This window comes from Eschrichtius robustus, chromosome 20 (assembly GCF_028021215.1).
Source record: "Eschrichtius robustus isolate mEscRob2 chromosome 20, mEscRob2.pri, whole genome shotgun sequence".
Taxonomy (NCBI): domain Eukaryota; kingdom Metazoa; phylum Chordata; class Mammalia; order Artiodactyla; family Eschrichtiidae; genus Eschrichtius; species Eschrichtius robustus.
The window spans coordinates 42,807,395-42,832,433 of record NC_090843.1 but is presented as its reverse complement, the minus strand read 5'-3'; the positions used below and the strand labels follow the sequence as shown (position 1 = coordinate 42,832,433).

At 34.2% G+C, this 25,039-nt stretch overlaps 1 protein-coding gene across 1 annotated transcript in view; it reads right to left on the bottom strand.

Moving 5' to 3' along the window:
* Positions 1-25,039, bottom strand: part of MED13 (mediator complex subunit 13) — a 96,309-nt gene that overhangs the window by 20,520 nt on the left and 50,750 nt on the right. The window contains exons 10-22 of the mRNA XM_068529824.1: positions 24,679-24,892; positions 23,605-23,686; positions 21,120-21,241; positions 18,868-18,958; positions 18,521-18,735; positions 18,047-18,243; positions 16,406-17,322; positions 9,499-9,660; positions 5,621-5,844; positions 3,794-3,983; positions 2,430-2,892; positions 1,019-1,238; positions 168-359 (exon numbers count right to left, since the gene is read on the bottom strand). Of these exons, the coding sequence (XP_068385925.1) occupies positions 168-359; positions 1,019-1,238; positions 2,430-2,892; positions 3,794-3,983; positions 5,621-5,844; positions 9,499-9,660; positions 16,406-17,322; positions 18,047-18,243; positions 18,521-18,735; positions 18,868-18,958; positions 21,120-21,241; positions 23,605-23,686; positions 24,679-24,892 (3,289 nt within the window). The remainder of the gene's footprint in view (positions 1-167; positions 360-1,018; positions 1,239-2,429; positions 2,893-3,793; positions 3,984-5,620; positions 5,845-9,498; positions 9,661-16,405; positions 17,323-18,046; positions 18,244-18,520; positions 18,736-18,867; positions 18,959-21,119; positions 21,242-23,604; positions 23,687-24,678; positions 24,893-25,039) is intronic.

The following is a 25,039-nucleotide window of genomic DNA, read 5'->3' as shown; positions in this document are numbered from 1 at the left end:
GCCAAAAATAAATAAATTAATTTAAAACAAAAAAAAAAAAAGAAAGATATAGTATATCTACCCATTATAACTGGAAAATGAGAGCTAATCAAAGACTTGCACTTAGTTTTGCATAAAATCATAAAATGTAGTCATTCAATAACTTTGGTAATGGAAAACATACTTACATCAGGACTTTTAAGAGCAGTTTCCATGGCTAAACCTGGACCAAAACCAGTCAATGTTTTCACATTGGTTGATGTTGGAAGTGGTCTCCGACACTGGGTAAAGGCCGAAAAAGCCAGGGATTTTAAATGCTGGGTATAGATTTGTCTATCTTCATGCTTCACAGGTTGCAACAGGTACTGACAGGGAACAATCTAAGAATTACAGGCAAATATTACAAATGTTAAACTTTCCACAAGAGAATAAAAAGAACAGTGAGTCTAAAACTCTAAACATTTTATTAGAAAATTTAAACAAAACCTAATTAAAATGATAATCTAAAGAATGATATTTTCTTATCTATTATATAGATTTTTAATGAATACTCAATTTTATTAATGAGCTATGTAAAAATCTTTAAACATTTCTACCTAACAGTTATACTGATCAATACTGCCATTGACTGCCATAGTCCTGTTGTAGTCTACAAAGAATAATTCAAATTCTCTGCATACAACTTAATACGGTTAATTTCTCTCTACTTCTAGTTTGTAACCTCTTATTTAGAACTCTAGCTTATATAAGTCCATTCTTTTCCCATTTAAGCTTATGGATTTAAAAATTATAAAAGTAACACGGGAGCGATATTTAACATACTTAATGTGGTCTTTTTATTCTCTATTCTTACTGTTGTATGATTGCAAGTTTATCTTTTATAAACTAAGATTTCTATTACAATATCATTTATAGTAAAGTCAGTATAATAGAACCTGGCTTTTAGAAAATCAATGTGGATACAGAATAGTAAATTTGAAACTTCTATCAACATCAACCGTTTTAAATAAATTTAACTTGTAACATTTATCATTCTCACCTGTACAGAAACAGTGCTCTTAACATGAGGAGGAAGAGTCTGTACCATTTCTAGAAAACATCGAAGTAACCCCAAAGTCCATACATTAGAAGAATTAGTGCTCTCATCTTTGTTTTCATATGTAAAAGGATCAATTATATAAACAACAATTGCAGGTGGATAAGTGATTGCATGTGAATCACCATCTGTGGGGATGCCCACTTTGTCCCGATCCATTGTGCTAAAATTTGAAGTAGAAATAAGACAGTTAGGGAAAAAGTTCTACTGTACCCTCTCGGAATAGCATCAAAGCAGGTTCTTAATACCCTTTCCCCTTTTTTTGGGGGGGGGCGGCGTGTGGTGTTGAGAGCCTCTCTGAAAATGAGGGACATCTTTCTCTCCAAAGAGAGCCATAAAAAGTTCACAATTTGATGGTGTACAAAGACCTTTCGCATTAAGAGGTCTTGCATTAAAAAGAAGAAACAGAATTCTTAAAACCACAGAGCATCAGAAACGTCAGAGAGCTTAGTGCTTAAGTGATAAAACTGAGACAAAGATAAGTTAAATGAGCTGCCCAAGATCACAAGGCTGGCTAGAAGCAGAGCTAGACCAAAAAGAAACCAATTCTCCAGACTTAGTCAATGTTCTATTACATTTTTAGAATATACATATTCATTTCATACTTCATAACTTCAATGGTGATTAAGCTTCATTCTTTGATGGTGATATGATTTTTTAAAACTCCAAATCTATTTAGATGTTCAAAATGGAAGATCTAGCTGGGTATTTAAGAGTTTGCTTTTAATCACATACAAGTATAACTTTGGGCCAAACTGCATCCGGGTAGCTGAAAGATATAACCAAGCTCAGGCTAACTTAACCTATAAATCGAAAAGGAATACCTTCTTCATAAAAGGAATAAAGAGAGCTGTCATCATCATTGTTGTCATTATAAATAACTTAAGTGGAAGCATTTTGTTAAGAGCATAATATACATTATATCCTATTGCTCCCACTCTACAGGTAAGTAAACATGCTCAAAAACGTTAGGTAACTTTCCTAAAGTGACATAGCCAGTAAACGACAGATTCAAATCCTGGTACAACTCTTATGCCTCTGAACAGGGTCATTCAATAGTGACTTCTAAATCACTGGAGTGATTTGCATAGGCAAATGTACTTGACAGTTATGTCACAGAACAGACTCAAACATCACAGGATAGTTAGACTAAATGGTTTTCAAGGTCTTCATTCCCACCCTGAGATTCTATGATAAAGACTTTATGAAGAGTCTTCATTATAATTTTATAGGTAAAATATTCGACATCATAAAAACTAAAATTTCAAGGATAAGACCAAAGGCTCTTTATGTTATCTGGACAAGAAGAAGCATATATTTATATTTCTGCAAAGGTTAGTATATTTAAATATACCTTTCAGACACATCAGGATGTGGCTGAGTGGGAATCGAAGACGACTCTCCAGAAATCCCAGCTGTTTGTAGAGCTGATGGCGGTTGCCCTCCTAGCTGGCCATTCTGAACTGTACTCGCTTGCGTAGACATGGATCCCGCAACACTACTGTTCATACTGCCAAAGGGTGGAAATGAAGGTAGTTTATTTGATGACATTCCACTATTCAAGTTGGAGGATGATGAAGATGAAGCTGAGGTTGTGGTCAAAGTTGAGTTAGCTGTGGCAACTGAAGAAGACACGGCAACACCTGAAGTCATTGTCACAGTGCTGCTTGCTGTAGATGCTAGGGTGGCAGATGGAGTATTAGCATTTCCAGTACTTGTCATCTGAGGTGGAGTAATCAAAGGCTGACTTGTAGGGGCAACTAAATTTGGCTGGGAAAGTAGAGAGCTGTCCAATGGCTGGGAAGCAAGGTAAGGACCTAAAGACAATAAAAACAGGATATTTGATTCTTTATTTCACTGATTGGTTCTTTATTTTATCTACTATCTGAATAATAATTTCTAGTTTATACTCTTTTGGTGATTACCCTCCCCCTAATTTGCCTGCTAACAGTGTAGCAAACACTAGCTTTCTATTTCCCCTACAAAGTGAAAAAAATTTTTAAATGGAATTGAAAAGTAAACCAGTTTATACAAAATAGTTTCCATGAAATATAATAAAATTCTATTTTGTAGGCATAATTAATTAAATAAAAATAACAGTATCTAGCAAATTTTCATTAAACCATTCAACAAGTTCCGAGGTCACAAGTTGAATAGTGACTATACTTGGGAGCTAATTAAATATAAAATGGAGGAATGTTATGGGGTTCAAATTATAGGAATGTCTAATGAGGTTCAATGTTTTGGTTCTGTGTCTCTTTGGATTAAGTCTAAAGTAAGTCCATTGATATTTAATTCAAGGGTGTTAAAAGCAAGTCTTCAATAGCTGTCATTTTCTTAATTCCAACAAAGAACTGTCTCTCTGTGTTGCAGAGGGAACTACAAGTTGTTTTACCTATCTTAACCATTAACAAATCAAAAATCTTAATTTTAATAAACTTAAATAAAAACACAAATCTTCCTACTTGATGGGATCCCTATTGTAGTGATCAACAAACTTTTTCTGTAAAGGATCAGATAGTAAATATTTTTGCCTTTCCAAGTTACACAGTCTCTGTCACAACGACTCAGCTCTGATCTTGTAGCATAAAAGAAGCCATAGACATCTGTAAATAAATGAGCATGGCTGTGCTGCATTAAAATATTATTTACAAAAAGCTGGTGGACTGGGTCATACTTTGCTAAAATGACCTTATACAGTAAATACAAATTCAATACCTAGGTCGTATCTGCAGACTTGCGCATAAAGCTTGAGTTTAGAAAATGCTTCACTGTTACCATCAGCTGCCTGAGAAAACCATTCTGCTACCAACTTTTCTGATAGTTTCTTTGATGCAGTAGATCCAACTCTCATGATCCCATCCGTCAATAGTCGAGAAATAGGTCTATGTTGACCCAATCGACACGACTACAAATACAGATACAGAAATCAGAATTAGTGAGTTTGCTATAGTTTTTTAGTTCATATCATAAAATAAAGGATTTAAGCTATTTAAAAATAAGCTTTATCATTTATAATTAACATTTGTAATAAAAATATCAAGGTGAAATGGTGCCACAGGTCTTTTTACTTTTCTACATTAGAAATCCATTGAATTTCTATCAAAATTAAAATATCTCCAATGAAATAAAACACCTAGATAGTAATGGCACTAGAACCACATAGTTTGAATAACGAAAACTTGCAGAATACAGAAATAACTGAGCATGAATATGCAGTCATTTTAAGTTGTACATCCATCCCAATTCATGTATATAAATGCATTATCCAGCTCTCCCTCCAATTCTGCAAGCCACTAATGTTTGTTTCAGGAAGCCCAGTCTCAAACAGGTTTGCAACACTGGATTAAGAAAGTTTAGACAAAGGATTTCTTTACTGTAAGACTTTCAAAGGCTTTAATAATCTAACATGTATAGTGAATCTCTAAAAGGTAAATAGATACACAATGTCTCCCCAAACCTATCTAACTATGGAACTTTTTTCTGGGAAGATTTTGCAGGACTAGTGTTCTAAATAACACTCTTTGGAAATATTTACTTTTACAAAACACACTACAGATATCTTGCAATTAAAGTTAAGTAGAACATTAATGAGGAGCTAAACCAGCACAAACTAACGATTCAGATTGTAAAAGAAACTAAATTTTAAAGACTAGATTTCCAAGCATTTGTGGGAAAAGGGAGATACCGTTGGCCCTTCGTATCCTTGGGTTCTGCATCCAGATTCAACCAACCATGGATCAAAAATATTCAAAAAAAAAAAAAAATCCAGAAAGTTCCAAAAAGCAAAACTTGAATTTGCCATGTCTGCCACTATTTACATAGCATTAGGTATGTAATGCTATGTAAATATCATCTATAAGTAATCTAGAGATGATTTAAAGTATAAGGGAGATGTGTATAGATTATATACAAACACTATGCCATTTTATATAACACTGAGCATCCATAAATTTTGGTGTCTGCAAGGGGTCCTAGAACCAACACCCTGAGGATATTCAGGGACGACTATAAAATGAAGTTAAGACTTTATGTTCCAGGGTACTTAAAAGTTATAATCATTGTACTCAATGATGGATACAACATGAGAATTATAACTTAAAAGATCAGCCAAGAATTTCAGAAATAAAATGGATCTTAGAGAGGCCTATCATAGCTTTATTTTACATATGAGGAAAGTAAGGCCTAGTGTCTAAACCTGAGGCCCTAGAGAATCAAGACTAGAATTTTTATAAATGTAATTTTTTCCTGGCCATTTACAATGCTACCCTTTGTTTCAGAAAAAGATTATCTTAAATGGGACATACATGCTCTCAACGGTTTTCCCCCAGTACGGCAATTTCCACAGTGACCCATGGCGCACACATCTAACAAAGGGTCTGGGTCAAAGCTGTAAAGAATGTAACTGGTTTGTACGAGAACTAAACATCTAGTCTGACATTGTTATTATTCTTTACCAATCAGCTGAAATATCCAGTATATTTTATATATAAACATACAAATCATAAGGTAGTTTTAAAACGACACCTCTTTTTAAGCACCTACCTCATATATTGCAGTAAGATCTCTAAAAAAGCTTTTGGCTCCATTTAACAAGGCTTCATTTTCTGGACATAGTACAACATAGGCTATATCTCTTTGAGATCCATAGGGTTCCAGCATAAGTCTCTCCCAATAAGGGAGAGCAAATGGAGAAAGCACCAGAAAATCAAAATCATAACCCAACAAAAACGTGGGGATTGGCAGTGGTTCTGGGGATTCATCAGTTCCTAAATAAGAAAAGACATATTTTAAGAAGAGATTTAAAAGAAGAACATTTATTTTTATATATTATTTTTAGAATATTTTAAAATTTTATATATTTTTGGCTATGTCAGGTCTTAGTTGCGACATACAGGATCTTCATTGCGGGTTCTTTCGTTGCAGAGCGTGGGCTCAGTAGTTGTGGTGCGCAGGCTTAGCTGCCCCTCGGCATGTGGGATCTTACTTAGTTCCCCAACCAGGGATTGAACCCGTGTCCTCTGCATTGGAAGGCAGGTTCTTTACCACTGGACCACCAGGGAAGTCCCAAGAGGAACATTTAAATGTCAAGAGTTAGTGTAGTCATTATTATTAGTAAAAATATTTAATTAAAGACAAAAATACCTAAAAGCCAGTGATTGAGACTTTCACAGTTAGGAATTTGCTAAATGACCTTTTATAAAATATGTGACTTATACCTTCACTTAAATGTAAAAAAATTAATTAGAATGAAAAACTTATTAGTACAAAAGAAAATATGGGAGGGTTTTTAAAAAAATTATATTAGTTTCAGGTGTACAACATAGTGTTTTGATATTTTTATACATTATGAAATAATGACCACAATAAGACCAGTTTCCATCCGTCACCATACAAAGTTGTTATAACATTACTGACTACATTCCCCATGTGTACATGACATCCCCATGATTTATTTATTTTATAGTTGGAAGTCTGTACCTCTTAATCACCTTCACTTATATCGTCATCATTTTATTTTGAATAAACTCAGACTGGGGAAAGCCTTTTTAAGCATAATGTAAAACCTGTCCATTTAAAAACTGATTAATCTGACAACATAAATTTTAAATTTTGGCATGAAAAAACACTATAAACAAAGCCAAACAATTAACAATAAATTGGAAAAAAGATTTGCAATGCGTATAACAAAAGGTTAATTTCCTTACCACAGAAAGGGGACCTATAAATCCATAAGAAAATGATCAACATCCTAACAGAAAAACAGGTAAAGGATATGAACAAAGTCCACAGAAACAGAAATACCTCTTATATATAAAAAGATGCTCAATCTCATTAAGAGCAAGGAATTTAAAATAATTAATAGCAAACAATTATAACATTTACTATGTGCTAGGTAATGTTCAAAGATCTTTACATGTATTCACTCATTTAATACCCACAAAAACCATGAAGCAGATACTAATATCAACCTTATTTTAGAGATGAGAAAGCACGAATAGAGACGTTAAACAACATGTCCAGTATCACATAAGAAGTGGCGGAGGTGGGATTTAGAATCTAGGAAATCTACTCTCAAAGTCTGTACTAGTCTACCTCTCAAACTATAATGAAACAAACCAGTTTCTCCCATCTACTCAGCACCCTACTGGCAAGGGTTTGGGGAAACAAGCATTTTATTGGTGGGAGTTTAAACCACTATCAGAGAGAGTAATTTGGCAATATATTTATTTTTAAATATACACATGCTTTAAGCCAGGGATTGTGTGCATTCTAGAATAGTTGTAATGATAATGATGCAAACAATGTATAAGTCCATAAACAGTAGACTGGTAAAATAACATATGTAAAGAACAATAAAATATATGCAGCCATTTAAAAAAAAAACAAAAAAACAAAAGCTCATATGTACTGAACAGTAAGGTGTAGAACTCTGTGTGTGTCTTCTATTTTGGTTTCAAAAAGAACGTAAAAATACTATAACAATAAATGCTGGAGAGGGTGTGGAGAAGAGGGAACCCTCCTACATCGTTGGTGGGAATGTAAATTGGTGCAACCACTATGGAGAACAGTATGGAGGTTCCTTAAACAGAACTACCATATGATCCAGCAATCCCACTCCTGGGCATATATCTGGAGAAAACCATAATCTGGAAGGATACATGCACCCCAATGTTCATTGCAGCACTATTCACAATAGTCAAGACATGGAAGCAACCTAAATGTCCATCGACAAAGGAATGGATAAAGAAGATGCAGCACTATGTACAATGGAATATTACTCAGCCATTTAAAAAAAAGAATGAAATAATGCCATTTGAAGCAACATGGATGGACCTAGAGATTATCATACTAAGTAAGTCAGAGAAAGACAAATATATGATATCGCTCATATGTGGAATCCAATTAAAAAAAAAACATGCAAATGAACTTATTCACAAAACAGAAACAGACTTACAGATATAGAAAACAAACTTATGGTTACCAAAGGGGAAATGTGGCGGGGAGGGATAAATCAGGAGCTTGGGATGAACATACACACACACTACTAACATGTAAGATAGACAACAAGGACCTACTGTATAGCACAGGAAACCCTACTCAATATTCTGTGATGATCTATATGAGAAAAGAAACTAAAAAGGAATGAATATATGTATATGTATAACTGAATCACTTTGCTGTACACCTGAAACTAACACAACATTGTAAATCAACTATACTCCAATAAAATTGAAATATTTTTTAAAAAGTAGAAAAAATATATATATAAAAATACTATAATTAAACTGCATTTTCCACTGAATATCAAGTTTTTTTTAAATAAAATTTAAATTATTTAGCCATTAATAAAAGGGTGGAAAAGGAAAATAGGAGCAAATCATCTACTACTTCTGTACATAATGCATTCTAAAACCATGCAAAAAAAGTCAAGGTCTTCAGTATTAAAAACTATTATTCCAAATATATTTTAAAAGTTCCAATTACATCCCACCTTTCAGAGACACTCATTTTTGTTTTTTTGGGGTTTTTAAAAATTTTATTTATTTTTGGCTGTGTTGGGTCTTCGTTGCTCAGTGTGGGTTTTCTCTAGTTGCGGCGAGTGGGGGCTACTCTTTGTTGCGTGCGCGGGCTTCTCATTGCAGTGGCTTCTCTTGTTGCGTAGCACAGGCTCTAGGTGTGTGGGCTTCAGTAGTTGCAGCACTCAGGCTCAGCAGTTGTGGCTCGTGGGCTCTAGAGCACAGGCTCAGTAGTTGTGGCGCACGGGCTTAGTTGCTCCGTGGCATGTGGGATCTTCCCGGACCAGGGATCAAACCTGTGGCCCCTGCGTTGGCAGGTGGATTCTTAACCACTGCACCACCAGGGAAGTCCCCAATCTTTTTTTTTTTTTCCCCAGAGATAATCTTCAACAGATAGTTCAAGCATTTTGAATGTACCTTCCATTACAGCTGACCATAAATCTACTGTCTACCATACTGAGAGTACTCATTTGCTACTCTTGTCACAACTGGCAAATTTCTGTCTTTGTTCTTTTTTTTTTAAGTGAAGACCTTGGGGCCTTTTATCACTAGTATTACCCTCTCTTTTTTACCCCATTTTTCATTCAATTTTATAAAACAGTAACTTACAAGAAAAGTAGTGTTTCAGTCTTTATTTGGCAGTATGATTCTTTCTTCACATAAAATCTTACTGGTCAGTAAAATATGTAAAAACAAGCTGTTCTTTCTGAAGTGGGATTGGAGAACCCAGTAAAGTGAATGTTGAAAACGTTCAAAGTAAGGAAGGCTAAGATTGACCACACCGGCCTTAAGTCAAGCATATGCCACCAAAATATTTAAAGATAAATGTGCTTATTAAAGCTGGGCAAAGAAACTGAGAAATGATATAAAATAAGTCAATACACATTACTATAAATTACTTACCATAAGAGCCTCGGCCAGCCATTTTATGAAATTGTTGCCAAGTGAGAGGACCTTGAACCCCCCAAGGCCTTACTGTTCTTTTTTTCTGAATAGCATCCTGAAGAACTGGCTGAAGAGATAGAAGCATTCGAAGTATATCTTGTGAGCACTGCATACTCACATCTACAACCATTTAAAAAAAAAAAAAAAAAAAGAATAAGAATTGCTATTGTCAACACAAAAATTTTTATGATAACAAGAAATACATCTAGGGAAGTTTAGCTCTTCATCACCAAGATTAAGCATCTGCTTGTGTAGAGAACTATAGTAAGTTCTATCTAAAATGATCTGTAGAAATGGTTTTTCTAGGTATTTAAAACCAAGAAGAGAAAATAAAAAAGTTACTGTAACTCATCTTCATAAAAAGTCATTCATTAGCTCATTGATCAATTTATAAATTAATCAAATAAATTTCTTCCTTTTTGCATTTATTTTGGTTGTTTTATCTATTCATTTATTTATTTATTTAGACCGTGCAGCTCGGCACGCAGGATCTTAGTTCCCCTACCAGGGATCAAACCCGTGCCCCCTGCAGTGGAAGTGCAGAGTCTTAACCACTGGACCGCCAGGGAAGTCCCTATTTTGGTTGTTTTTGGTGCTTATAGGTATCTTACTACAAAGAACTTTGCCTCACACAGAAATGAGTTATAAATTATGCACCTTAATTATCACCACTTTGGTAAAATGACCAGATGGACAAGACTGGTTACAATGATTAAAGCTTAATTTGTGAAAAATAGTAGACTGTAACAACTCTGAAGTATACAACTTGTACAGTAACAGATAAACTTGTTCACACTGCTAAAAAGTGTTGTAATATCCGAAGATATTTTATAAACCTAGACGTAATAGATTTACAGATTATCAAATTATTATGACCTACATTTCTGACCAACTATCAGTATGGATATGGAGGGTGTTGCTCTTAAATGTCAAATGGTTTTTTAAAAAAACCATGAAATATTACTGATATAAGTAATCTGTCCCTCCGTTGTGGTTCAGCTGTATCATTAAACCTGTTTGAGCACTCTGTTATGTTAAATCATTCAACTTTAATTCATTATTATTATTGCCTAACTTATTTCTTGTTTTAATTCCCTATATCTAAATAGTGTATAGAATCAGAAGTAATTTAATTTCAGATATACTGCTTAATAACTATTATGTTTAAATAAACTATTATATACATAATAGAATACTAGTCATTAAAAGTGATAACAAAGCTATTTGAAATGGACTAATGACTAATACACTAATAAATAAAAAAACAGGTTTTAAAACTACCTATGGAAGATAATTTTACACAACTAGAACTATGTGTATTCATATGTGACTATTTACATAAAATCTAGAAAAAGCTGTCATTGGCTAAGGTTGTTTATCATAATCAAATGGGGAACTTTTAAAAAACATATACACAGAGCTTACCCTGAGAAATTCTGATCTGAGTGAAGCTCAGGAAACTACAGTTTGATTTTAATTCAGAGAGATTCCCACAGATACTCTTTCATTCTTTAAAAAAATATATTTAATGAAGACCTACTATGGGTCAGGAGTTATGCTAGCTGCTGGGAATACTGTGTAAATAAATTCTTATTCATGTCTTCAGGGATCTTACAATCTTGTGGAGGAGAATGCATGAAAAATAATATAATTGTATATTATGACAAGTGCCAGGTCTCTATGCTGAGATCTGGTGGAAAGCAATGGTTTTTAGAATATATAATGATTTTTAAGAGTGATCATGAAGGACAGATATATAGATCAATAGAAGTAAAATAAACATCCAGAAATAAAACTTCACATTTACGGTCAACTGATTTTTGACAAAGGTGCCAAGACAATTTAATGGGGAAAGATAAATCTTTTCAACAAATGGTTCTAGGACAATTGGATATCCACATGCAAAGGAATGAATTTGGACCCCCTTCCTTATGTTATATACAAAAATTAATTCAGAATGGATTATAGAGCTAAATATAAGTGCTAAAACTATAAAACTCTTAGAAAAAAACACAGAAGTAAACCTTCATGACTTAGGATTAGGTAAAGCCTTTTTAGATATGAAACCAAAAGTACAAACAACAAAATAGAATAATACACTGAACTTCATCAAAATTAAAAACTTTTCTGCTTCAAATGATACCATCAAGAAAGTGAAAAGACAACCCAGAGACAGGAGAAAATATGTGCAAATCATAATCTGATAAGGAACTTGTATCCAGAAGATATAAAGAACACTTACAACTCAATAATGAAAAGACAAAACACCTAGTTTAAAAATGGGCAAAGTATCTGAAAAGACATTTCTCCAAAGAAGAAAGAGAAATGGGCAATAAGCACATGAAAATATGCTCAACTTCATTAGTCATTAGGGAAATGCAAATCAAAACCACAATGAGATAATACTTTACAACCCAATAAGATTACAATAATAATAAAACACACAAGGACAAGTGTTAATTAGGATATGGAAAAAGTGGAACCCTCACACATTGCTGATAGGAAAGTAAAATGGTGCAGCTGCTTTAGAAAATAGTCTTGCAGTTCCTCAGAAGGTAAAACAGAGTTATCAAGTCCACCCAAGAGTAATAAAAACGTATGTTTACACAAGAACTGGTACACATATGTTCACAGTACCATTATTCATATCAGCCAAAGAGTGGAAACAATCCAAATGTCCATGAACAGATGAATGGGTAAATAAAATGTGGATGCTCATAAATGGAATATTATTTGGCAATAAGAACGAGTGAAGTACTAACACATGCTACAACATGGATAAATCTTGAAAACATTATGCTAAGACAAAGAAGTCAGTCACAAAAGACCATATAGGATATGATTTTATTTATATGAAATGTATAAAAGAGGCAAATCTATAGAGACAGAAAGTAGACTGGTGGTTGCCTAGTGCTGGGAGGGAGTGGTTGGAGGAAAATGGGGAGTGATTGCTAATAAACATGGGATTCCTTTTGTGGATGATGAAAATGTTCTAAAATTGACTGTGGTGATGCCTACACAACTCTGTGAATACTAAAAACCATTCAATTGTACACTTTAAATGATCTGTATGGTATGTCAATAAAGTTGCTTAAAAATGAGTGATCATGGCGTGCTGTAATGATGGGGATGGGCAAAAACTGGGGGCAATTTTTACTTCTACTTTTCTGTATTGTTTAGATTCTTAACTTTCTTTTCAGCAAGTATGTATTTTTTATAATTGGAACAAAGCTTTTTCTGTCTTGAGAAAAATAAACATTACCACTAAATTATACAAACTACAGTTTGAAGACTTTTAATTCCTTCAAACAAATATTTCAACACCTTGGACACCTATATGCCAGGCACTGTTCTAGGTACTTGGACATATCAACAAACAAACAAAATAGACAAAAACCCTTTCTCTTAAACAGAACTTGCATAGGCTGAACTTAATGGAGAGATAATTAATCAATAAATTATACAGTATATTAGAAGGTAATAAGCAAACACTACGGGAAAAAAAAAAAAGGAGCAGGATGGAGATGACTTCTGACAAAATTTTAAAAGACAAGAGAGTTACCCATGTAAATACTTGGAAGAACAGTGTCCCAGGCAGAGGAAACAATCAGGGCAAAGGTCCTAATACAGGAGCTTGCTACTATTTTATGAAGCTGTTATAATTTAATGAGAAAGTATTCCAATATTGCCCATTTAGGTTTTGCAGCATTATTTGTTTAAATGTTGAAATTTTAAATTGAAATATAAAGATATTTCTTTTTTGTTTGTTTTGAATTATTTTCTCAATATAAATTCTTAGGATGAAATTTATCTTTATGGCTGCAGAGTAATCTGTTTACATCAATCTTTATTGTTATAGAAAAAATGCACACAAGGTTAACAACTCAATATTTTCTATTACTTGGCAAATAAGTGGATTTTTTTTTTTGAGGTATAATTGACATAACATTATATTAGTTTCAGGTGTACGAAGTGATGATTATGATTTGTTATTTGTATACACTGTAAAATGATCACCACAGTAAGTCCAGTTAACATCCATCACCATACACAGTTACAAAATTTTTTTTTCTTGTGACAACTTTCAAGATGAGCTGGATCTTAAAAACAAATAATAATAATAAAAACAAACAGAATACCACTAATGCTACTGCTGCTGCTATTTACTACTACTGTTACTACTGATAATATCTGAGTACTTTGTGCCAGGCACTGGTCTGTTTTATATGTATTAGCTCATTTGATCCTCTAACACTGAGGTAAATACTATTATTGACACTATCTCAAGAAATTGAGACAGAGGTTAAATAACTTGCCCAAGGTCATAGTATATAGTGATGGAGCCATGTTTCAAACCCAAGTAGTCGGTTCCACAGCCTATGTTCTTAACTACTATCTATGGCTGAAAATAATCCTGCCCTTTTTTTGAAAATCTATGATATTTATTTATACCTTTTTCTTTAAAAATTTGATCCGTGAGTATAGTGAGTTTGATGAATCATCAAACTATTATCATGAACAAAATGTAACCACTGGACCATGCATAGCCTTATCTTATTCACAAATTTTCTTAATAATATTATGAACAACTACGATCTCACTGCCCAAGAAGCAGAATATTACCCAATCTTATTAAGTGCTTCTCCCTATCCTATCCCTCAGCTTTTAAGAATTAACCACCAAAAAAAATTAAATAAATAAATAAAGAATTAACCACCATCCTGAATTTTATGTGCATCTAGAAAATACATTTAGTTTTGCCTGTTTTAGAACTTTATGAAAAAATATCTCACTATATACAATCTTCTGGGACTTGTTCCCTCTCCCTCCCCTCAAAACTTTTACCAAGATTCATCTGTTACAAGAGTTTTACTCATTTTCAGAGCTTATGTAACATTCTATCTGTACTATCATAATTATTATCCATTCTCCTGTCAATGGGCATTTAGAGTATTTTTACTCCAACCCTGCATTACAGTTTTAGTTCTCCAAGTAGTCTATGAGCAATTTAAATATGGGGTATCTTCCTATCTCCCAGAATACCAAGCATATTGTTTTGCACGTGTCCAAAAATGGCTGGATTAGCAAATGACATAAGGAACCAAATCAAAGTTATTAAATGGCATGTATCACCTAAGAACAAAAATTCTTAACAAAAACCACATTTTGAAGAAAGGCTAACTTTCTGCATAATTACCAAAAGTTAGAAAAAAGTTAATGAGTGGTATACTGAGACATCTTTTTAGAAATATGTTTCCCAGTGGCTATGCCTGAAAAAAAAACCTAAATGATGACTTTAATAATGGCAGCTTATATAAATTCAGTACTTGCTATGTGCCAAGGATTGTGTTAAGCAGCTCACATGTATTAACTCATTAGATCTTTATAACTACACACAAGTATTTGACATTGATGACATTTCTCTCCTTCTTCAAACATTTCCTATACTTAGCTACCAGCACAACACACTCTCTTGGTTTTCTTCCTACCTCCTTTGTTTCCTATCCTGGATCCTCCTCTTCTCCCCCATCTCTAAATGTCAGTTCCATCCTTGGACTTCTCTATCTACAGTCACTCTCTAAGTTTTTTCATCCATCTCCATATCTTAAAATACTGATAACTCACACACAACATTTTTTAATCTCTAGCCCCAACTACTCCTCCGAATTTAAAATTCATTTCTCCAAATAAGTACTTGACCTACTCCTCCAGTTGTTCCCCTCCTCTATAATTAGCACCATCATTCATCCATTCGCTCAAGCTATCCTTGATGCCTCATCTTTCCTTATATCAGCAAATCCTGTAGGTTCTATTTCCCAAATATGCCTAGAACCTACTACTCACATCTCTATTGTTTCCAATCTTGTCTAAGGTACTGTCATCTTTCACCTGAACTACTGTAACCGCCTCCTAACTGATCTATCTGCTTCTACTCTCACCTTCACCACCCACAACACAACAGCTAGAGTGACCTTTTAAAAAAAATAAACAGTAAAAGGATCATGTTACTTCTCTGCTCAAAACTGTCCTACAGCTTCCCATAACTCTTAGAATAAACTATAAAGGCCTTACTTACATGGTACATAAGACCCTACATGATTTTGGTGCTCGGCCATCTCTTAGCCTTCCAACTCCTACCAGTCTCCCCATCACTCAATTCATTCCAGCAACACTGCCTCCTTACTGTTTCTCAAACATATTAGGCACACTACTCCCTCACAGTCTTTGCACTACCTGAAAACACTCTTCTCTCAGTTAGCCACACAGCTCACATTCCCCCACTCTATGTAGGTCTTTGCTCAAATGCTGTCCCTCAGTAATATCTTCTCTAAACATACATCTACAGTAGCATATTCTTGTCTTTTTCCACTCCTTTACCCTGCTTTTCCTTCAAAGCACTTGTCGCTATCTGATATCATATAATTACTTATTTTTTTGTTTATTTTGTTATTTTGAGAATTACAGGCTCAAAAAGGGCAGGAAATATGTTTGTTTTAATACTGTACTTTGTAAAAGAACAGTGCCTGGCACATACTAGTTGCTCAATAAATAATGAGTGATAGAATGTTGAATAAAGCAGACAACTAGTAATTTTCTGCTAATTAACATGTGCAAAGTACCTTTTATAGTCCTACACAAGTACATAATTACAGACCTCTAATAACCATACTTTTGTTGGTGAAATTAAACTAAACTGCTAGGAAATTCTCCCTTAAAAAATATCATTCTTAAAGGAGTTTTAAGTCCAAATTTAAGTGTCTCTATCAGCTACATGGGAAACTGCCTTTAATACCTTTTCCTAAGAAAGGAAAGTCATACAACTAAAGGAAAATAAAGAGAAAAATTATTCCATTAGCATACTTACCATTTCTTTTGGACCAGGGGTGTAAGCATGAACTTTTCACAAGTGCTTCATCAACTTTTCCTCCTGACATGTTATCCATGAACTGACGCCCATGTTCTAATGCAAGGTAGCAGTCATTGCAACAGTCCCGCTCTTCAACACGTACCCAGTTGTTAGTTACACCAATTTTGGGAAAAGGATCTTGGTCTGCAGCTCCAAAAGGTGAAAATAAATTAGTGCACTGATCTTGTAGCAATAATATCAACTCATCAGGCAATTTTTCAGATTCCTTTAGTCCTCCATTAACATGTTCAGCAGAAGTAGCCCTGAGAGCTTCAAAACGTTTTTCTGCTTCTTTGCCACATTCTGTGTTGCGTCCTATGATATCTAGTTCATCTTCAAGAAATAATCCTGAATTGTTTCCAAATTTTCTGTTCATGACAGCACTGAAGCCACAGGTACACCTATACTGTGCTTCTTGCGTTGGATCTGGAATGTAAACTCCAACATCGGCACCCTTGATATTCATGTTGCAGACACAGATACAGCAACTATCAAAGTTACAGTCTTTAAACAAATTCATAACTGATTCTGAAAGAATGAGGTTTACATAAAGACTGTGTGCTTCAGGGATGGAAGGAACAGTTGCAGGTTCAACAGAATTAAGGGGTCTGCACGTGGATGGGGTGGAAGCTGGTGAATATAAGTCTGAATTTTCATATTTGACTGAACCTTGAGCACTAGCTGGTCCACCAGCTCCACGAGGAGTCCTTGGAGTCCTTGGAGTCCTTGGAGTTGGAAACCTAGGGGTAGATGGAGAAGGAAGAATTCCTGCTCCACTGTTACTAGGAGGAGCACTGCTAGGAGGCATCCCAAAAGAAGCATGAGTTTGAGGTGTATAAGCAGGGCCATATTCTTGATCCATAGTACTTCCATCACTAGTGTCACCAGGGCAAAAGAAAATCGAAAACACGCATAAAGGAACATATTAGTAACGTGAAATACAACTAAAAATGTCCCAAATGTTTTTCAATAACACCGAAAATTATGAAAATACGATTAGTGCAAAAATTACAAGTACAATTAAAATGTATTTTTGGTTACTACATCCACTCTAGGTGATTGTTGTGGGGTGAGACCCAACTAACTAGTTCCATTATAAATAAAATTTGTATACACTCTTCCACACCTAGACATCCACAATTACTATCTATATATTTCTTGTACTACAAATACCCATATTTCATTGATTCTAAGATGCCACTGTTTAAAAAAAACAAACCCAATTTTAGAGATATTTATGTGTAAAAAAAGGACAATGGCAATTCTAAGATGTTACGAATTATAAGACACCCCAATTTCAGAGATACTTAAATATAAAAAGTGTGTGAAATACGGCAAATGTACAAATAAGAGTGATTAGAATTTCAGACCAAAATATAAGGTGCTTCCAAAGACAAAGTTTATTGGTCTTAAGTGTTCCAATACTTTAACCATACCAAACAAACACCATTACAAGCTATTAATCAGAAAATGATTTTTAGAATTTTCAAAAACCAGTATCTTTTTTCCAGGTACCAACATACTAGGTGCTTCTATGAAAAAAATTAAAGCTATATAGGCATTCATATACTATACCAATACTATATATTTAAATCATACCCCTCTTTGATGAATGGCATTGTAGGCCCTGAAGGAAGCAATTCCAATTTTCCAACAGTCCAACTCTGACGGTAAATACATTCTTCTGACAATTTGATAGTAGGCAGACACTGGCTTGGTAGAGTTTTTAGAGGTGCAAACATGGAACATCCCACTAGAACTTGACAATTTTCAGGCTTATAGACATAAGAAAAATCCTACAATATAAAGACCATGACTTTTAGCATCTTATTTTCCAAGGGAAAAAAAAAAAAACTGACTCTAGTCCTTTTTTCCTGTCTTTAAACAAAATAATACAATGTAAATGTAATTCTACTCTTTTCTTAAATGCATTCTTAACAGTGTCACCATAATTCAAATTTGTTAATAACAAAATTAGAATCACTAAGAAAGGATTTTTGAATCTAGCAATAAACTAATTCTATACAAAAATATAGGAAGTGAATTATTTTTCTAGAAAAATAAAATACTTACTTTAATTTCAGAAGGTTTTGGGCTACAGAATCCTTCATCAACCTCAATTTTGAACTGTGCTCCTATACTAGAACTATTTCCTTCTAGAACAGTTCCTCCAGGTGTTGTATCCATACTACCATATTCTTTATTATTCATATTCATTGGGGAAAATCCCATAATATGTTGTTCCAATGATGGTGGTGTAGGATACATTTTATGAAGATCTGCAGTGCCTATATTTAATAAAACACACATTTTAACGTAAGACTAAAAAGAAGTTACTCTGTGCTTAAAACAAAGTGGTGGGGAACTTTGTTGAGATTAAGTTTGCACATTTATTTGGAACACAGATTTGGGAAGCTTACTTATGCAAGATAATGGGTCCAGATTTCCTGTCTTTGATTCCTTGCAGCCGGATTTATCATCTGATCCATTTGCCGATTTTTTAGATCCAGGCTATTAAAAAACACACACACACACACATATTTCTCTGAAATTTAAATCCAATGTGATCAAGATAGTAATCATTCAGATGTAACTTGAAAGTAGAGCCCATTTGTGCTAGAGCCAAATATATACGAGATACAATTTAAAGATACAAAACAATTTAAAGACATAAAACACATTTTAGGTAATCAATAACCCAGATTAGTTTTTCTACTGATTTGATAATGCTCCAAATAAAAGAGGAAAAAGTTCCTTCAAGAAAATGACCAATACTTTCAAAATACATAGAACAACCTATTACTTAAAACCTATTAAAAAAAAAAAAAGTAAGAAAACCTACTATAAGTGTTTGTAATTAACATCAGAATTGCCTCTTAGTAAGATACTCATAAAGCATTTGTCCCTTTAAATAAAAGACATTAAAGATTCCTACATAATCAATCACCCCTCCAAATTCTTGTTTACACTTTTACCTTGTTTAATAATTTTCTTGCCCTGCAAAAACGCTACAACAGGTAAAACTAAGCAAAACTTCAGAAAGATCTCATACGACAAAGCAATAGGATCCCTAACTAAAGGTAAGTTTTAATACATTGAACAAAACAAGTTTTAGAATCTCTAATCTGTCACCGGTGTTGTTAGAGCTGACAACTTGGTTCCTTGTCTCCTGTTAGCCACCTTGTCTTAGACATGTAGACTGAGCTCTGATTACAACCTTTGACCTCAGAAGAGCCACTGCTGATACGTGAATGGTAGAGAGAGAAAGTACAAAAGTATCAAAGTATTCAGGGATATATTCACCTAAAATATACTATATTACGGGATGTGGAGTAAAAGTTTATGCATAGTGATATCTGCTTTATGTCACTTAATTGACGAGACCAAATGTACTACAGAAGTTTCCAAGCTACCTTTATGCAGATGAAAAAGGAATTCCCTTTTATAATGCAGCACCCAATTCATTAATTTGCCAGAGACTTGACATTCTAGGGAATCTCATTTTAAGCTTTAATTTCTTTTATCTTCACCTTTCTCTGCAAATGGGTGTTAAAGATTAAGTATTACTTTTCCTTCCTCTTTCATTATTACAGTATGTAGATGTCTTATAATAATGGCTCTGAAGCCAAACAAATTCAAAAGAAGTGGTATTCCTTAACAAATTGACAAGGCATACAACTTTAATGTTAATTACTTATTATTCTCTAATTGAGCCAATTTTCCGGTCATTTCTAAAACTAGAGGATCAAAGATTAGGTTAATAATTCTGCTTCCTCGAAATTGAGTTATTTGTTGAGACGTGGATGCATCTAGAGACTGTCAGACAGAGTGAAGTCAGAAAGAGAAAAACAAATATCGTATATTAACACATGTATGTGGAACCTAGAAAAATGGTACAGATGTTCACCGGTTTGCAGGGCAGAAGTTGAGACACAGATGTAGAGAACAAACATGGACACCAAGGGGGGAAAACCACGGTGGGGTGGGGATGGTGGTGTGCTGAATTGTGCGATTGGGATTGACATGTTTACACTGATGTGTATAAAACTGATGACTAATAAGAAACTGTAGTACAAAAAAACAAACAAAAAACAACTAATACTAAACTTTCTTTGGGTTATTTGTATGGAAATATGTTAATATAAATGTTTCAGACATTACATGAAATTTCTAAAAATCTTATATGTTCTGGTATAATGTTATAAGTCATAATTCTAGTTATTAAAAAAAAATAATTCTGCTTCCTAAGGACTGGAGAAAAAGAACATATGGCAGAGCTCAAATTAAGCTTAATTAAACATGTCCTTCAAAGACAAAAAATAAAGAAAAAAACCCCTCCAAGTTTATAGGTGACATTATATCAAGAATGCTCAGGGAATTCCCTGGCGGCCCAGTGGTTAGGACTCTGTGCTTTCACTGCCGAGGGCCCAGGTTCAATCCCTGGTTGGGATCCTGAAAGTCAGGCGGTTCAGCCAAAACAAAAAACAAAAAACAAAAAAGGCTCAAACATGAGGTTAAAAAAGGACACCAATTAAAGAAATTTTATTCCAAAATATTTCCTATTGTTCAGGGCTAAAACATAGTATTCAAGTCACTTATCACTTCTGAAAAATAAACTTATATAAAACCAAAGAAAACAAATTATAATTGTAATCATTAATAGGATACTCACTGTCAGTTCATCTTCATCGGAATTAAAAAGATTATCAAGGTCAGTATAAGAGACAGCCAGGTCTGAGTCATAAATCAAACTGGTTGATGGAGGACGGGCATGACTAGTAGGGCGTGGAGCATCTACAGGTGTCAACCAGAAAAACAAACTCAAACATTCTACTACTGACCAAATGAGTATTATTCTATTTATTTAAGCTAGACATATAACTTTATAAGCGTGTTATGCAATAAGAAATGGTGACTTGCTTAAAATTTAGACTTTTTTTTTCATAGAAATAAAGTTTTAAATATATGGTCATACCTTTCCCAGGAAGCTCACCAAAGGCTATGTAATCCATAACATACCTAAGGAATCTACATTAATAATATGTCAAATAAAAATACAAACACTATCAGGACAACAGAATTAAACACACACACATTTAATTTTTCTATCTTCCTGAAATATAAAGGAAGCACAGAATAACTAAGTTCTCTGGCTCTTGAGTCAGACTATTAATTTGAATCCCAACTCCAACACTAACAGTATGACATGAATTAAATGTGACAGAATGTAGATAAAGCACTTTTGCCCACTGCCAGGCACTTAAGTACTCACTTAAGTACCTCTTAGTTAAGTTTCATTTCAGTTCTAAAATTTTATTTTCCTTTTTTTTTTTCTTTCCAGTTTTAGGGAAAAAAAATGACTACTTTAGAAAAAATAAAAATACAAATGGGGGCTTCCCTCGTGGCGCAGTGGTTGAGAATCTGCCTGCCAATGCAGGGGGCACGGGTTTGAGCCCTGGTCTGGGAAGATCCCACATGCCGCGGAGCAACTGGGCCCGTGAGCCACAACTACTGAGCCTGAGCGTCTGGAGCCTCTGCTCCGCAACAAGAGAGGCTGCGATAGTGAGAGCCCCGCGCACCGTGATGAAGAGTGGCCCCCACTCGCCGCAAGCAACTGGAGAAAGCCCTCACACAGAAACGAAGACCCAACACAGCCAAAAATAAAAATAATAAATAAATAATAAATAAAAAATTTTTAAAAAACAAACAAAAAAAATACAAATGAAAGTTAAATTCCTCTTACATTCCCACACAAGAAAGACAAAAAAAGCAGTTTGGTGTATAAACCTTCCAAAGCATCCTCCGAATGGTTAAACAACTTGAAATAGCCCTCCCTTTCAGAAAGGTGAAAGTCACTTTCCAAATGCCTCTGCGTATTGTCCTAAAGATTCACTAAAGCAGTAGTTCTGAAATTTTTAGAGTGTGTAAAAATCATCTAGGATATTTATTAAAAACCAAGATTTCCCAGTTTCACCTCAAAACATGCTCCAGAATGTGGCAGATGGTCCACATTTTGAGAAAGCCACACCACAGGGACAATTACACATTTCCTATATCCTAGGGTAGGTAAACAGGCTAAAAAACCCAAATTGTTAACTCACTTTAAGCTACTTAGAACCACTGACCACTAAATTTATTTCATGAAAGACCATCTCTTCCTTATTCAGATGGACTTTTTTTCTTATTCCTGTTTTTGGTTGCACAGAGCCTGACTGACCCTCTTTATTTACTCCAAATACTGAAACAAAACTTTGCCCCTAAAAGACACATACCAAAGGACAACTTCTTCTGCCTCTATCAAAAATTAAATAGATCTTGTAAAAGAACTAATATATCATGTCTCTCTATTCTATTCACAAGTAGCACAAGTCAGACACTTCCAAAGTGGAGTCTTCACCACTGTATCTCCAGTGCCGAGAACAGTGCCTACACATAACATGTGCTCAATAAATATTTGTTAAATTCATGACCTCAGCAACAGTTCTTCTAACCTGGGGAGAGGGGGAGAAAAGGACAACCAAATTACAGTAAAGTCTAATTCATACATTGAGTTTTTAGATCTGAGAGAGATCTCAGGCGATGATCTTATCCTATCTCCTCATTTTACAGCTGAAAATTATTTTTATTTGTTAAAAAAGGAGGGACTTCCCTAGCGGCAAAGTGGTTAAGAATCCGCCTGCCAATGCAAGGGACACGGGTTCGATCCCTGGTCCGGGAAGATCCCACATGCTGCAGAGCAACTAAGCCCGTGTGCCACAACTACTGAGCCCGCGTGCCACAACTACTGAAGCCCGAGCACCTAGAGCCCGTGCTTGACAACAAGAGAAGCCACCTGTGTGCCGCAACGAGGAGTAGCCCCCACTCACCGCTACTAGAAAAAGCCCACGCACAGCAATGAAGACCCAAGGAAGCCAAAAATAAAAATAAATTTTAAAAAAAAAGGAAAGAAGTTCCAACAATTCAAAACAGAACTTCTATCACCTAAACTTGCTTCTCCCAGTACAAGATAAACAATAAATCCATCATTTTAAGATAGGTCCCTTTCTATGAAACATATGAATTATGCAAAAAGGAACACTAAAAGTCCAACAATATCAGATTACTTTGGAGTAACAATCCTGGAATGCAGTATTTTAATTAGAAAATTAAAGTTTTACCTTGCTTGATAGAGGGACTAAATAATGACATAGCATCTTCTTCATGTGATAACACTGTTACACTAGATGGCACATCTTCTACCTGCATATGATATTACATATTAGACTGAAATACATATTTTACCAATAATAAAATATACCAACTATTGAGTAGCTATGTATCAAGCATTCTGCTGGGTGTAGTACAGACATCAATAACTCTCACAACTAACCTATATGATAAGGAAGTAGTAAACTCATTTTACAGACAAAAAATAGTTCTAAAGATAACCCAGGAAATACAGCTGATAAGTAGTGGAGCTGGGATTTCAACCTAAATCTGTCAAATTCCAAAGTCCATGTTCTTTCTACAATACCTACTGCCTTCCCAGATACTACAGTTTTCACATTTACAGAAGAACAAAATGTCAAGTACCTGGCACACAGTAAGGCTAAATAAAACTCTGTGAAATTAATTCTTTGTATTAAACATATTATTGGGTCCTTTTTGCAATTTTACAGCTTTCAATTTCCAATTTTGTATTTACGGCAAGCAGAGTTATCTTAATAGATTACTCTGTCCTTAATAGATCCTCAAATATTTGATTTTTAAAATTTTAATCAAGTAAGTATTTGTACATCTCACACTTTATTCACATAACATTTTACTTTCAGGGGCACTATAGGTTCTTGATTCACATATTCAAAATATCATATATTTTATAAACTCAGTGATGTGTATTTTACTGCATTTTTGAAAACTGGTAATTCACTTACAGCATAGTTTAACTCAGAATCAAAACAGTTCGTCTACCTAAATGTCCTGATTTCAATATAACAGAAATTAATGCACTCTTTCTCTAATCTCAAAACTTTTACAATAAACAATAAAGATCTTTTCATTATCAGAGACCAGCTATAATTTCAAGCCCATACAAGCTCTTAAATTATGTACAATGTGCCTGATTTACCTATTTTTTAAAAATGTTTTTATCAGTTAAAATGATGAATTTTTTTTTTCCAAATAGAAGTGTGGTACTATATGCAGAGCTACAGATCATCAGTGACACTTTGGTGTACTTTGATTTCTCTTACCTTGTGTTTTTTTCCAGCTTCTCTCTCATTATTTTGTCTATCTTTCTTATCAGGAAAAAGGAATTCCTCATCTCCTTCAACAAATGCATATGGATCAATTTTAGGTTCTTGTTCTGAATCAGATGCTATTGCTGAAAGATACTGATTTTTAATTTGATATTGCTGCACTAATTCATCAGAAACTTTTAAAGTTTTCTTACATTGCACCATTAACCTGCATAAAGAAATAAAAATAGAAAATTAATCATATTCTCCATAAAAGTATAACAAATTTCCAAAATGACTTAAGTATCATAAACTTTTTAGAATTATTTAAAAAAAAGAATTATTTAAAGATGATCTAATTTGCAATCCTTCATTT